Raw genomic sequence first — 17081 nt, forward strand, 5'->3', positions numbered from 1 at the left:
GTATTTGCTTATGTTCTAAACTGGCTGCTTCTAATCCATTACTTTTGCTTTATTTTTCCTTTTGAATACAATGCATACACTCTTTAGTGCATATCTAAGAAGGCATATGTAAATCAATGTTAAGAAACTTGAATAACTAAAAGTTGATTAAAGCAAGATTCAACTAAATGTTGTTTAATAAAGGTATCTAAAATGCTTGTACTATCATTACTCGTAGTTCAAATTGACTTAATAAAACAACTTATAATTACGAAAAGGGGGGAAGATGAAAAGACAGGAGATGTTATAAAACATTATAATCAACTTTAATTAACATAAAAATTGATAAGAAAAACACTAGTAGAGATACTCTGAATAATAATTGGACAAAAAAGAAATAAAAATATATTGTTTCTAAAAGTAAATAAATTGAGTTCTTATATTTTAAGAATTACATGAATAATATTTTACGTGCTAGTAAATGAGATATTGTTTCTAAATATATAACATCTCATGCAACTGGATTAATAGTATATTCACCAACCTGTAAAGAAAAAAAATAAAACAATATTAGAACATAAGCACATAATTTAGCATTAAAAAATGTTATAACATGCCATTTCTATTAGTTTAGAACACATGATATTATATAGAGTAAAAACTTTAGAACATTTAAAGAAACCTTTAAAACATATAAAGAAAACTTTAGAACATATAAAGAAAATATTTTGAACATAAAGAGAAAAGTTAAAATATAAAGGAAAACTTTAGAACAAAATGAATAACTTTATATTCTAAACATTAGAGCATATTAAATTACACTAAAACAGAAAGAATAAACATTAGAACATAGAGAAAACACTTTAGAACATAGAAAAGTAACTTTAGAACAAAGAGAAAACACTTTAGAACATATTGAATTACTTTAGAACATATATGAATAACTTTATGTTCTAAACTTGCTTAAAACATAATTACTTTAGAACAAAATAAATATAAGAAAATTAAAAATAAAGTTTACTTACAATATCACTTGACTTTTCCAGGGCAATTACGACTATCATGATAACCAAGCTACCCACATGCTCTACATAATCTCTTCTTCTTTTGACTTTGTTCAATAGACTTTTCTCTGTCACTCTTCATTCTTTTGTCACTATTTGGAACATGAACCTCATTTGGAACATGGACATCATTTGGAACATGGACATCATTTGGAACATTTACGTGATTTGGAACATGAACCTGATTTGGAACATGGACATCATTTGGAACATTGACCTGATTTGGAACATGAACCCCCGTGCCTTTGTTCTTCGAAATTTTAGGAGGTTTGATTAAAACATTAGAAGGTAGACTAGCTCCAATAAGCATTTCAATGTCTTTAACTTTGCTCGAAAGATTGTTGCTTCCATTTGTTTTCTTCTGTTCCAAATCTACCCTCATGGCTCGAAGTTTTTTGACAAGATCACTAAGATCATCTTCATTGTTTTGCACTAAACTCACACAAGCATGAATTTCAGACCACAAATCATTTAATAACATTTTCTTATCTACTGCATTAATACATTCCTCCAACACATTACCCTCTAAATCAAAAATGGGCTTCTTATAAGCCATTGTACACCATCTATTTAGAATGTAGGCCTTGGGAATTTTTTCTAACATCCTTGCCTTCCACACCCAAATCATATGCCTACAAGGCACACCATCACGTTCAAATTTTTTACAAAAACACTTGGTATCAAAGGTAGTTGGATCAAAAACAACATCAAAAGTCCTCCTTCTAGTTCCTTCCCTCAAATTGAAAATGTAAAGCTCATTGTCCTTCTTCATCTCCTCAACACCACAATTAAAACATCCAATTTCAAGCTCATATTGAAATTCATAGAAAATTGTTGTTGTAAACAATTCAGAAGCATCTTTCTCTAAAGGAATTGGAGTCTTACACTCCGGACGCTTATTCTTCGAATCATTATCCATTTTATTTTGAGTGTGCCTTTGAGCATCCAATGCACATTCAAACCTATAGAAAATAGAAATTAACTTTAAAACATAGAAGATAATTGTAGAACATAGAGTGAATTACATTAGAACATATAAATATACATGACATGTTTATTATGATCTAAATATTATTAAAACATAAAGAGAAAAAGAAAACATAAAAGAGAATTATAAAATAAATAGTAAAACTATAAAGCATAAAAAGAAAACTTTAGAGCATACAAGGAAAACTTTAGAACATAAAGAGTAACTTTAGAACATATATAGACAATTACTTATTACCTCATGTAGAACTCAATCAAAGTGAGATGGGGATTTGTGAACATAGTGAAAAAATTATTTTCACTTTCTGATCTAGATGTGGTTCTCATAATGCCACCCAAAAATAAATCTCTGAAATACGCTGGAATCCACATATCACGTATGTTGTACATGTATGCCAACCATTCATGATCGTTCAAATGGAATTCTGAAATAACTTTGTTCCACTTTTCTTCAAATTCTGCCGGCTCAATCTCTAAATGCCAAACACATGAACACAGTTTTTTCAAGAAATCAGTGTCTTGGGCAATCGCCCGACCTACTTTTTCAGGCACCTTTTTCATAATATGCCACATACAAAACCTATGTTCTGTAGTTTGAAAAACATTACGAACAGCAACTTTCATTGCAGGGTCTTGATCGGTAATCAAACACACAGGCTCGTTATTTCCCATTGCTTTAAGAAAAGTTTTGAAAACCCATTCAAAAGATGATATATCCTCATGAGCTACAAAAGAAGCCGCAAAAGTAACACATTTTTTATGATGATCAACTCCAGTAAATGGACCAAAGATCATATTATATCTGTAACATACACAAATTATTTATGCAGAAAATAGAGGTAAACTTTAGAACATAGAGGTAAATTGTAGAACATAGAGGTATACTTTAGAACATAGAGGTATACTTTAGAACATTAAGGATAAACTTTAGAGGATAGTAATTTACTTTAATTATTAAACTTGGCAGTAATATAGTTGTTTTAAAACATAATGAATTACTCTAAAACATAAACACTAAACTAAAAATATACAGTAAAGCTTTAAAAACTTATAAGTAAACTTTAGAACATATAGACATAATGTTTAGAACATGATGGATATTAGTTTAGAACACAAAGAATAAAGTGTAAAACACAAAAGCATAATGTTTAAAGCATAAAAGCATGATGGATATATTTTAAAGCATAAGGTAGAACATTAGCAATATATGTTTAGAACATAAGGCATACATAGTTTAGAACATAAAGAATATTTGTTTAGAACATCAAAACATGATGGATATTTGTTTAGGAACACAAGGCATGATATTTAGAATATAAGAACATATGTTTAAAAAATTAATATGTAAAAGTAAAATATTAATTACATTATGAAAGAAATTTATATTTAAAACATCACCTGTTTGTTTTGAATGTGGTATCAAAAGAAACCATATCACCAAAAAGTGCATAATTTTTTCGACAGATTGGATCAGCCCATAAAGCTCTACAAAGTCTATCTTCTTCATCAACATCATAGGAAAAAAAAAATGCACTCCAGAGCACTTTCTTATTTTGAAAATTATCCACAAACATTTGGGCATCTGATCCATCAATATAAGCCTTCAAATCTCTATAAAAATTTTTGAAATCTTGTTTAGATGCACCAACATTATCATGTGATCCAGCTAATTCTTTCATCATAGTATAAGACCTCACAGGACCAACATTTACCTGTTAGAAAAAAAAAATATTACTAAGATTAAGAATTAACTTTAGAACATAGTAAATCAAAACAAAAAAAAAACATTATTTAGTACATAAAAATAAATCACCTTTGAATTATCAACAATCAACTTTTTATGCATAATATGCATTTTTCTATTATCCTTCTGAAATTTTGCACAACTTGGAGTATATAAAGGATGATTATGTTCTTCTTTGAAATGAGTTACAACATACTTTCCAGCATCATATCTCATACATATGTGAGCATTGCATCCTACACGAGTGACTAAACGTTTCCTAGTAATATGAACTTTTCCTTCTTCATAAACTGTTTGTTGAGCAATAGGTTTTCTTATTGCCCTAAAACCTTCCTTATTGCAAACTCCATATTGAAAAGCAATTATATCTTTGTTATTCTTCTTCCTTTTAGTAGTAGATTTCCTAGAAGTAAACCCAGCGGCATTTGCATATGCTTTATAAAAACTAAGACCCTCTTCAGGATCTTTAAATATCATACCCAAACTGGGTTTTAACTCCTTGGGAACATTTGGAATCCATTCCTTAGTGGTACCACCAGGGCTAAATGATCCAACAACCTCTGGAGTACGATAAATATCACCAACTGCATTAGAACATGAAAGTAAACATTAGAACATACAATGAAAGTCATAGAATATGAAGAAAACATTAGCACATAATAAAAAACTTTATAATATAAAGAGAAAGATACATAGAAAACTTTAGAACATACAGAGAAAACTTTAGAACATCAAGGATAACCTTTAGAACATAGTAAATTAGGGACATACTTATAACATATTGCTTTAGAACATAGTGAATTACTTTATAACATACATAATAAAATTTAGAATAAAGTAAAAAAATTAAACTAAAAGGTTAACTTTAGAACATACAATGAAAGTAAACATTAGAACATAAAAAGTAAAATTTAAAACTAGAAGGTAAACTTTAGAACATAGAATGAAAGTTTTAGAATATTATGATAAAGTAGGATTCCCTACTCCCTATGTCAGATTGGTGGGGCCATGGTTTGGTGATTCCAGTGGCAGTGACATGCATCAACTATCCCTATGTCAGATTGCTAGGATAAAGTAGCATTCCCAACTCCCAAGCCCCCAATGCCCAGCTCCAAGACGAGCCTTGAGGTTGTTGTGGCATTATCCAATAATGATCGATATTGTTTACCCACAGTTTACTTTGAATCATTACAAATTATTTAAAATGGATTAGATATTTTTTATTTATCAAATTAATTAACTTCCTCAATAATGATCAATATTGTTTACCCACACGTACTACTTTTTATAATCCTTCATCAACCACTCTTTCATACTCCGATGTATTCTGCATTCTAAAAGGAGTTCAATAGGCAACGGAACATGGCATTTGCACTTATCATTCGGATGGGAACATATAGAGAAAACTTTAGAACATTACCGATAAACTTTAGAACATAGTAAAGAAACTTTAGAACATGTAAGTAAATTGAAATTAAAACATTAAAAACAATAAAATTACCTGAATGAGTAACACAAGAAGAAGGATAATTAGGTTGAACACCATCTAAATCCATCAATATGCAAAAACCTATTTAAAAAAACACATATTGTAGCAAAAAAGCAACTAGAAATTAAAATCCATTAAAAAACAAAAATATGGAAAAAAAAACTCAAGCAAAGGAAAAAACAGAACAATCTGGAAATGAAAAATCACAAAAAAAACAGAAAATTAATGAAAAAAAACTGAAGAAAATTCGCAAAAAAAAAAAATAGATAAAATCGAAAAAAAACAAAAAATAATTGCTCGAAAGTAGGAAAAAAAAAAACAAAAAAACATATAACATTGAAAAAATCTGAAAATGAAAAATCGAAGAAGAAAGAGAAAACTAGAAAATGAAATTGATGAAATTAATGAAAAAAACTCAAGAAAATTCGCAAAAAAAAAAAAAAAAAGATAAAATCGACATAAACTTACATTAATCTCAATAGTAAAAAAAATGAATGATGAAATCGCAAAAAGAAAAAAAAAACAGATTTTTGCTGATTTTCGAATTGATGAATTGCATATCCACAAATAATATGAAAAATAAAATTTCACACAAATTCGCCAAAATAAAAAAAAAATCAACAAAAATTCGCAAAGAATAGATATCAATAAATAAATTAACTAAAAGAATTATCAAAATTATAAAAATTGAATAACAAACCTTAATTTCTTGAAGGAATTTGCATCCAAAAGTATGAGAAGAGAGAGAGTTGTAATGTATGAGAGGAGAGAGAAAGAGTTGTAAATTTGTAATGTATGAGAGGAGAGAGAGAGCTGTAATGTTCAAAGCCCAAAAAAAAAGGAAAGAAGAACCGTGAATGAGGAGAAAGAAAGGGAAAATAACAGCAAAAATTACTAAAATGCCATTACTAATCATTCATTTTCAGCGGTCAGATCAAACTAATTGTACGGTCCAGATTAGTTCTTATATATAATGAGTTCTTATATAGAGGAGGGTTCTTACATGAGCCTTCCTCTATACTTATATATATATATATATTTATATATATATATATATATATATATATATATATATACTTATATATATATATATATATATATATATATATACTTATATATATATATATATATATATATATATATATATATATATATTTAAAAGAAAAGTGTAACATATAATTTTATAATGTAAATTATACATTCTCAATTAGACAAGAAACATAAGCTCAAAAGTACATATAAGGGTAAAATATGAGATATAGAATAGGCATGAGTCATTATGATCTAATAGGTAATATATGTAAAGGACATAAGCTTTTTAATATCTCTAAATTAAATTTTAATTTTCTTTAACATTGAATTAAAATTATGATACGCAATACAATACACATTGTTGTGAATGAATAATCATATAATGTAAAAAAAATATCACTACTATGCATTAAGCTAACTTTGGTTTTGATTTTGTGATATTTTGATATTTAAACTTTTAAAATCGTGCAATTGCACGAGTACTATACTATTTATCTATTAAAATGTAAAATGTTATAAAAGAATATCATACATCAGAATCTCGCCGATAACTTTTTTCTTCGGTATTGACCAGACCATGTGACCCTCACATGACCATTAACAACCCCTTTCCCTCAATTTTCCCGCTCAATTCTCCAATACACCTCTTATAGCCCTAGCCATGTTTGGTAATTAGAGTTTTGACCAAAAATGAGCTTATTTGACCAAGTTAGAGGTTTTACTACATACTATCTTCTAATTTGGTTGTTTGGTAAAATAGCTTTTTAATTTTTAAATAAGCTTATTGAGACAAATAAGCTAATTTGTAAAAGCTAAAAAATAGAGCTTTTTAGATTACTTATTGAGTAATATAAATTCGACTTTAGGGCAGTGATCTAATGTCACGCCACGACATTTTCTAGATAAGTCACTTAATTATCTTAATTGCTATTAGTCATGTTTCCTACATTTTTTTTACTTGACTTAGGTAAGAATGTGAATTAGAGTAACTTTTACGATAATATTGTCATTTAACATCCATTCCGCACAGGTACACACGGACTCATAGCAATCGACCTTCAGGGTTACACGACTCTAACTCTTCGGTGTACTACGGAGAGTTAGATTGAAAACACCTTCGAACAATGCTCAATAGAAAACGAGGTCATGAAGAATAATTGTAAGAGAGGATCAATTCCCACTTTTTTCTGTGTCCGGAAAGGGACAAAAGGAGATGTTTATATAGTATATGAGTGTGAACTGGATACAACGAATCTGGTCACGAATGAGAGTGAATAAGGTACAACGAATTTGGCCACCAATTTAGACAAAAAAATGGTTAACATCTAAATCCCCCAATTAAGTCCAAAACGATTGACTAATTGAGCATATTTCAAGGAATCAACTTATTTTAAGAACCAATTTATACAATGCAATATTTGACGAATGGAAAATTAATTCTTTTGAAGCACAATTTATTTGGAGTTCTCTATCTAACTCCAACATTCCCCCACATGATTCAAAAGAAGAATGAAGATAAAGAAATTAAGCATTGGATATTTAGTTTTACAAGTATCAATGTCTTGTGGACTTGAATTGATACCCAGTACTTACAATTATATTCTACGGTCATGTCGGGTGGACTTTGCCTTGAACCTTTCATGAAGTTTGTAAAATACAGTTGCGTACTAAATTTTTCTCAAATCAAAGGTGTTCTCGCGAAATTAAAAATGCCCCACATTTGCCTGGATTTTTCGTGAATGCTCTAGAGGTCCTAGCCTTTGGAACCTCATAGGGGATTGGGCGTAACCCCCACATTCACATAGGTAAGTTCATTAAGTTTGTATTGCCACAAACCACCTTTATATATTAAGGCTATGAACTTATTAAGAGTTCTTCAACTCAACCTCATACACATAGCAGTAAGAAGTACCACATCTCTTTATTAATAGGAATGGTCGTGGTACTATACTTGAGCTCTTTTGTAACTTCGTTTGACCCATTGAACTTAGACATTTCTAAGATGGGTATCAATCACAATTCACTCCTCATAGGCTTAAACACATTCCTTGTGCTGACTCTAGCACCATTTTTCTACAAAGACCTTATTTGTTGAGGAATCTCTAATATTCCTCTCACATCACGTGATCACATTTTTATGATAAGTATTCATGCCTCTAGCATGTATACATTTTTATTATTTTTCCATGGTGTAACTTGTACTTCACAACACATGTATTTAATGGAGTTGGCTCCCCCCACAATTGATATCTACTAATAGATTTTGCAATAACGTTTTGAGTCAAATTAAACCTTCATAGTGAGCTCATCATTGTTGGTTACTTTATAAGCATTTTCAACCTGCAATTTTAATTCTTATTTCACAGTACCATACAATGATCATTAGAGAGCACTTTCATAGTCTCCACCCGCACTATGATTAATAACATAACAATATTCTCGTTTGAACCACTATGATTAATATCATAACAACATTATGTTAGAAGCATATGATTCACAATCATGGTCAAACTAACAGATTACGAGAATAATCATGTGATGACTTCTCACACCATAGCTTTGGTGCTCAATTATTATATAATAAACTTATTTACCTTGTATTATTTCTAACAAGGACACACTTAAAAAAAATTCCTCCACTTTCAATTTCATAACTAAGTTGTCATATTAGTTTGCAATATATGCCTTCATTTGAACCACTATCAAAACATTAGAGGATATTAATGCAAACAAGACAAATGAACGCACAAACTTAGTCATGATGAGAGATAACAAAGATAGTCAATCACCAAATCTTCAATGAAGTTATATCAATTTCTTTACTTTCAACTGACTCATGAAAGTCATCAACATTACATCTAATGGCTTTATTATGGTTAGACAAAACTAACTTTCACAAACTTCAATAGATCACAAATAAGGAATTATATTTAACTTGTTTCTCTCCAAAACTAGCACAAACACAAAGACATGGTTTCTCCATATGGTTATGGATATTTATCCATCACTTTTTGAAGACACCCCATGACTTCTTCTTATCCTCAAATCTTTCTAAGTAATTAAGAAGGACAATTAGACTTAACTAGTTTGGACTCTAAATTTGCTCCTTCCTAGCTGATCTACCAACTTCACTAAAGAAAAGGTTAAATAAAAACATGAAGCAAACTATGTATATATATGACTCTTAGATATAAATTTTAAATTATCATACCATTACAAAATTGAGAAAACATTCTCAAACTAGCGCATGTGATTCGCATACGGGAATTTAACACAATCCAAGTCATTCTCAATGTAATTGTACTATGTCAACCCATTTTAATAACATTAGCACAACCACAAATCAAATTAGCATAACTCATCCTAAATCACATATTTGGACCTTTAAATAGTATAAAGGTTTATGCTAGCTTGAAAAAATTTACATTACTTATGAATGAATTGAATAAAAGATTATTCACATAAATGGATAAATAAGCAATATTAAATTCATCATATTCAACAGTCACAATATCACAATGTCTCAAAAAAACAACTGCAATGCACACCAAGGAACATTTCACCTTAAATAGGTACCCCCACACAACAAGCATATGAGATTCTGACATAAATAATCCATTAAACAAGGGATACCTAGACAAACTCTCGTGAGATGGACCTTAATTTAGCCAACATAGTGAGCTAAAAAATATTGATACCCCCACATAGGTTATACTTCCTCCGTTTCTATTTAGTTGACGCGTTTGATTTAGGCACATATATTAAGGAGAGGAGAGAGAGTGAGAGAAAATGAAAAGGCAAGTGGGGTAGCTTGTAAATGTAAGGTAAAAAAGTTACCCCAAAAGGAAACGTGTCAACTAAAAAAAAACTTTCTAAAAAGAAATACGTGTCAACTAAAAAGAAACGGAGGTAGTATTAACCAAAGTTAAAACACATGCTATTTATAAGACCTTTTAAAAATTGGGTAATTCCTTCTAATTATTCCAATATGTAGAGCTCTCCAAATTTTGTTGACCGTATTTATTTGTTCAAACTTTAGTTAACACTCTTACTTCTACTATATAAACAAGGAGACAATTGGTCTCACCTAGACCATGAAGGAAAGATATGCCTCAAGCAAACATCAACATATAGAACAAAATCACATTTATAATTCTACTCGATCTCCAAGTTTAATAAATCAATTAGCCAATGGATTAAGGATATAAGATTAACACTTAAGGCTCATAAAGAGTTGCATATCCAAGCCTTAATCATCCATGACACTCAACAATGGATATAATACTATGAGCAAAGGTAACAACTCACAACTTGACAAACAAATCAGTCAATATTAAGCCGCAATTAAATGAACTCACATGAGAGTCTCCCTCCTCAACACACCCACTAAGGTGAGTCCAACTAACCTACTCATTAGTCTCAAAGTCTTAATCAAGCTCCACATTACGCAACAGATCATCACAAAATATATGTTTCACATGAATATACGCATAATAACATATTACGCAAAGCGAGAAATATAATGACAATAATTTAGGAGGATCTTCCCATTCATGAGCAAAGTTGATTACTTGATTTATTTGAATCCCAAACAAATTAATTTAAGTACACAAACATACCAAATGTCCGAGCAACTCAACTATCTGCGTCACATGTTGCACTCTCCAGCCTTTATGTCCCTAAGCCAAGCCACTGTAGGTAGGTTTCGCTGCATGCTTCCTAACAACAAGCTAATATATACACAATAATAATTTGAATATATACTCCAAATTGGCTCAAGTTAATCCACTAAGATCACTTCCTAACAAGATACTAAAATAGTATAATGCCTTTGGAGTAGAATTTCAGAGGTTTGAAATTAAATTACAACTAAATAAGAAAGAGGCCCTTGTAGCAACAACTTAAACTCCCCATATCAACAACTTATACCGATGCCGCAACATCTCTCTCGAAAAATCCAAATTGACTGCATACTAAATATAAGTCAGATCAATATATCAATGTATAGTCTCGTCTAGCTATACAACGAAGTATTATTGATTTTATCATGGGAGTTTGATGATAAAAACATAGGAAGATATGACAATTGAAAATAATGAAATCAATTTCGTCAAATCAATCAAATAATCCATGGTAAAAACCAAAAGAACGCTTCTAGATTTTAGGAAAATTATATACTGTAACCATGAAAATAGTATATTCACAACACAAAGACTCATGATTCAACATAATAACTTTGCTTTGATACTCGTAGTGTAATACCCCGTATTTTTATACGTATTTTATAAAGTATTTGAATAATTTTAATATCTTAATTATGGTATTTTAACTAATATTTTTATAAAAGGAAAATTTATTTAATTTCTTTATTTATAAAAGTTGGGGTTTTATTTTAAGAAAGTTTAATTTTAACAAGTTTTATTAGGGAAGAAATTAGGAAAAACTAAAAGAGGAAAGTTTAGGAAAAAAGGGATTGGTAGAGAAGGGGTATAAATATCCCACTTATGAGGCAAATCAACTTTGCCCAGAGTGGAGAAAAAACCCAAGGTAAACTTCTCTGTCTTTTCTCCTTATTTTCTTTCCTTTTCTTTTCCCCTTCCCCTTCCTTTTTTTTCGGCTGCCCTGTTTTCCGCCTCCTCCACCGCTGCCAGCCACCGGCAGCAGGTGGCCGCCGCTGCCAGCAGCCGGCAACAGGTGGCTGTCGTGCCTCCTCTTCCCCTTTTTTTCGAGCATATAAAAAATAAAAAAAAAACTTAACTTTATTGTTTTAATTTAATCTATGCTTAAATCTAATTGTAAATTATGAGTTTTGAGATTTGATTTTGATGTTTGATTATAATAATTGCGTTGATTAATTTTCAAATTCAATTTTTAATTAAAAGCCCCAATTTTTGAAACCCTAGGTTCTTGATTTATGAATTATTGAAGGATTATGATGTATATTGGTTTAGATTTTTGTTTCAAGTGTTTTAAGGCTTAATTACAGCAAGTTTTAATTAAAATAAAGTGCTGGAATTTTATATAGAACACTTAATATTATGTTTCTTGAAGGAATTTTAATTACCCATTAATTGGGACTTAAATATGGTGTTATTAATATAATTTCAGCTTACTTTAATTAAATTATGAGGGGTTTTAAAATAGTATATATTGATGGAAATTTGTTTAGAGTGGATTTTAATACTCTATTATGATTTTAATGTGTAGGAGACTTCGAAGTAAGCAATTTCTATTAGTCGTGGCGATTTTAAGATCGTACTCAAGGTACGTTCGCGTACTTAGCATACTTTGATGATGTAGAATCATGCTAGGCTTGATTTCAATTAATTACAATTAGTATCATGCTAAGGTTTATGTATTGAATTGTGAATTATTGGTGTTGGTGATTGAATTGTGAAGCATGAATTATTTGTGATGGTTTATGGATTGGAAAATTATATTTTGGCATGATTATATGGACTACACTTTTATTTATGGCATGTTAGAGTGCATGTTTAATTAAACTACATGTTTAATTTGACATGGAATATTGGAAAGGAATTTTATTATGGTTCATATAATTTTTATTGATGCTTTTAGCATGAGGAAGGAGCTATATAAGTGTCTATGTACACGAGGAATAAATTGTATGTTGGTGCCTTTGTGCACTTAAGGTGTTTTTAACACCAAGGGATAGGATTTTTGGCGCTTAATGCGTTTAATGTGTCTTTGACACTGAGGTAGAATTAAAAAGGGTTCAACATTAAATAATAAGTGGTCACTAATTATTCAAGAATTAAGTTGGTATGTTTGGTTCATTGAATAATTATTGTTAATTGATTTATTATGCTTTGAGAGTCGTCACCAAGTCCAATAATATGTAAATAACGTAAAGTGAAAGAGATTACGCACCAAAACTCTTGGAGCGTATATACCTTGAGTATGAACAATGGGGGGAGTTATGGGGTTTTATATTTAACCATAACTTCTAATGGAGTACAGGACATTGTACATTCCTTTTTATTTATTATTATGCGCAGGAATTCCGCCACCTTTGAGTGGTTTTGTCGCTGGCACGGTTAGCTCCCGTGTCAGTTAACCTCAATTTATTTAGGGGAGGAATAGTTGGAAACCCATTCGATGCGTAATCATCGCTAAATGAATTATTTAGTGTCTAGTTAAAGTGTCTTGTTGATTGTTGTTTGTGCTTGTAAACAGGTGCATTGAGGTAAGTGTGTGTTGATAGGTGAAAGCATGTTAGTGTGTTTAATTACGCTTATGTACTCAGCTTTGCTGATTGTGTGTGTTTGTGTGTTTGGCCATATCTTTATCTTGGCCCTATGATGACCCATTTTTAATGGAGAGTAGTGGGGACAAGTAGAGATAAACTTTTCAGGTATTGAAGCATATTCATGACGGGGCATGAGTGAAGAGTGAATCATGTTAGTTTCCATTAGTTTACGATGTATTTTATGCTTTATTTATTTATGATATGTTTTGTGTGGACTAACGCAAAGGTTTGGTTTTGGAAGGTTTTGAATAAGGGCCTTTAATGGTTCCAAGTTGTAGTTTGATCTTATTTGACTTCGTTTGTTTTGGTTTCAAACTTTACTTTCGTTTGGTTGACTATTGAGTTGAGTTGTTTAAACGGTTTTTAATTTTAAGTCTTCCGTCGTGTATCTTTAATAATTTCCTTAGCCATTTTCACGGTGGTGGTAATGTCTTAGATATTCCTAAATCGTATTTTAAAGAGTAAAATGGGTATTTAAAGGAAAAGAATTTCTAGGGTGTTACACGTAGTCAATTTAATCAATTAAGATAATAATATGAGGCATGTCATTGTTCAGGACAGGTATATGCATTTCATCAATATAGAATAAATAATTTGGAATTATTTGCAACATTTATTCTCCTCACATTGGTCAAAAAACACAGCAATGAATTCTAAAATCCATAGTTTCAACAAAAGACAAATATTAGCCATAATGGAAAAACATAAATTCGACTTTAGATTGTAGGAAACATGACTAATAGCAATTAAGATAATTAAGTGACTTATCTTGAAAATGTCGTGGCGTGACATTAGATCACTGCCCTAAAGTCGAATTTGCCCCGCACAGGTACGCACGGACTCATAGTAATCGACCTTCAGGGTTACATGACTCCAACTCTTCGGTGTACTATGGAGAGTTAGATTGAAAACACCTTCGAGCAATGCTCAATAGAAAAGGAGGTCATGAAGAATAATTGTAAGAGAGGATCAATTCTCACTTTTTTCTCTGTTCGAAAAGGGACAAAAGGAGATGTTTATATAGTATATGAGTATGAACTGGATACAACGAATCTGGTCACGAATGAGAGTGAATAAGGTACAACGAATTTGGTCACCAATTTAGACCAAAAAATGGTTAACATCTAAATCCCCCAATTAAGTCCAAAACAATTGACTAATTGAGCATATTTCAAGGAATCAACTTATTTTAAGAACCAATTTATACAATGCAATATTTGACAAATGGAAAATTAATTCTTTTGAAGCACAATTTATTTGGAGTTCTCTATCTAAACTCCAACAAAAAAAATTATCAATTTCCTAAATTGTCATTTCATATGTTCAGCTAACAAACAACTACAAATAATAAGCTAATTTTACCAAACAACTCTACATAAAAAGCTCTTATAAATTAGCTAGTCAAAACAACTAATGCAACTAGCTAATCGAATCCGCTAATACAACCATCTTTAACCAATCAGCTAACTGCTAATTACGTTCTAAATCTCCCATTATCCTTTCATTTTCATCGTCCTTCCCCTGATTGCAGCAAATTCCCTTCTTCTTCCTGTCAATTGTGTAAGGCTTTCTTCAGAGTATGCCCAGCCGTTGCCCAATTGGGCTGGTTATGGGAAGAGAGAAACTGAAAATATAATAAAAAAATGAAGAGAGAGAAAAAGTAGGGGGAATAATATTTCAATAACCAAGTTATTTCTTTAACCGGTTAGAGTAAGCCCAGCCGTTGCCCAATTGGGTTGGTTATGGGGAGAGAGAAACTGAAAATATAATAAAAAATGAAGCGAGAGAAAAAGTAGGGGGAGTATTTCAATAACCAGGTTATTTCTTTAACCGTTTATTTGGGATAGGTTATGCAATAAAATATTGCAAGTGGCCTGGGTGGGTGTTTATGACAACCTAGGATGACGTGGCTAAAGAGGATTGTGGCACCTATTTATTTAATCAATGGCTGAGATTTGCTCTGATTGTATTACCGTTGTAATTTTGTAACGGCCATAATATTTAAAATACAACTCTAAAAAAAACACCAACGGCTCTATTTTATTTTTCTCTATAAAATGAAGCCAATATTGAGGTATTTAGAAACAATTTTTTTAGTGAATATTACTCTCTTTATTATCAAATTGTGTAGAGATGAATATTTCAAAATCTAATAGAAAAAAAAACCCCACAAAATCTCAGAATTCATCACAACAACAGAATAATCCAAATCTTCAACCTTACTATTCTGACATTCAAATTGATCTCAACTCAGATTTAGATACAAATTTTCAACAATTTTCGAATTATGGTTCACAAAATCTCAATTTCTCAAATCCAAGTACTTTTACTTCTTTCCCTTTTCAACCACTACAAAATCCTAATTATTCATATTCTCAAAATGTTAACCATCTTTTGAGAATATTCAAATCTCTCAAGGTGATCCAACATTTCCTATGTCTCAATTTCCTATGTCACAAGGTGATGATAGTGCACTTCCGAGTTTCAATTGCTCATACACTTCGAATGGATCAGATGACGACGATGAATCAGAAGTTGAAGAAGTCAAAGTCAATGAAAGAGGTCATGAATGAAGGAGGCAATCAAGATGGGAAAACAAAGTTTTGGTCAAAAGCTGAAGAAGTGGTTCTTGTGAAGTCTTGGCTTGAGTTTAGTCAAAATAAAAAAAATTAACACTAACCAAAAGGGGGATGTTTTTTGGAGGAAAATTGAGGAAATGTATAATAATTTTAGACTATACAAACAAAGGTGTTTCGAAGAAGGTACTGACGGGGTAACACGAGAAGATTTGTTGAAAATGAGGGGTTCGGAGCAACTTAGAAACCGTTGGAGAAGGATCAATGCTTCATGTTCTAAATTTTGTGGTTCACATGCTCATGTTGAATCAAGAAGGGGAAGTGGTCACAATGATGAAGATGTTATGAAGGCAGCATATAGTATATATGCTGCTGACAAAACAAAGACATCATTGATGTCTAAAACCTTTCAAGACAAGCATGTTTGGGACATTTTGATACAACATGATGCGTGGAAACCAAGTGAAGATATTGTTCAAAAATGCAAGCAAAAAACATCTACTCAAGGAAGTGACTCAAAGAGATCACGTATCAATGAAGCTGGCAACTACTCATCTTCATCAAACCCCGAAACACCAAACAGTGGTGATATAATATCACTGATATTTGGTATTCAGCCTTGCCTACCAACAACGAATCTAGCAAAAATAAAGGAAAGAGCAAGATGGAAAATATGCCAGTTGGAGCATGGCAACAATGGTAGGACACGACCCAGGACATAAAACTTATAAGGCAATCAGAAAATCAAGTGGAACTTACAAGGTTGCAACTAGAAAGGGAGAAAGAAGCAAGGAAATAAAGAAAGATTAATATGGAGTTATTTAAGCACCTCGATTCAAAGCCAAACCTATCTTCGGAAGATCAAGAACTAAGGAACAATTTATTGAAGAAGTTATTCCCCTCAGACTGATGTACTAAGTTTATGGTTAATCATAGTTTA

General features: G+C 31.0%; 1 protein-coding gene across 2 annotated transcripts; it reads right to left on the reverse strand.

The window, feature by feature from the left end:
• Positions 1-151: 151 nt before the first annotated feature.
• Positions 152-5429, reverse strand: LOC110734041 (protein FAR1-RELATED SEQUENCE 5-like). 2 transcript variants are annotated; one of them, XM_021914101.1, is made up of 6 exons: positions 5276-5429; positions 3844-4358; positions 3429-3742; positions 2269-2832; positions 1005-2005; positions 152-523 (listed from the first exon to the last, which is right to left on the reverse strand). In XM_021914101.1, the coding sequence occupies exons 1-5, from the start codon at positions 5328-5330 to the stop codon at positions 1054-1056; spliced, it is 2400 nt and encodes a 799-aa protein (XP_021769793.1). In that variant the 5' UTR covers positions 5331-5429; the 3' UTR covers positions 152-523; positions 1005-1053. The 2 variants fall into 2 exon arrangements, with proteins under 2 accessions (XP_021769793.1, XP_021769792.1); XM_021914100.1 differs by lacking the exon at positions 152-523 and having other exon boundaries at positions 922-2005.
• Between the last annotated feature and the right edge of the window lie 11652 nt (positions 5430-17081).

Source organism: Chenopodium quinoa, unplaced genomic scaffold, assembly GCF_001683475.1.
Source record: "Chenopodium quinoa cultivar QQ74 unplaced genomic scaffold, ASM168347v1, whole genome shotgun sequence".
In the NCBI taxonomy this organism is placed as follows: domain Eukaryota; kingdom Viridiplantae; phylum Streptophyta; class Magnoliopsida; order Caryophyllales; family Amaranthaceae; genus Chenopodium; species Chenopodium quinoa.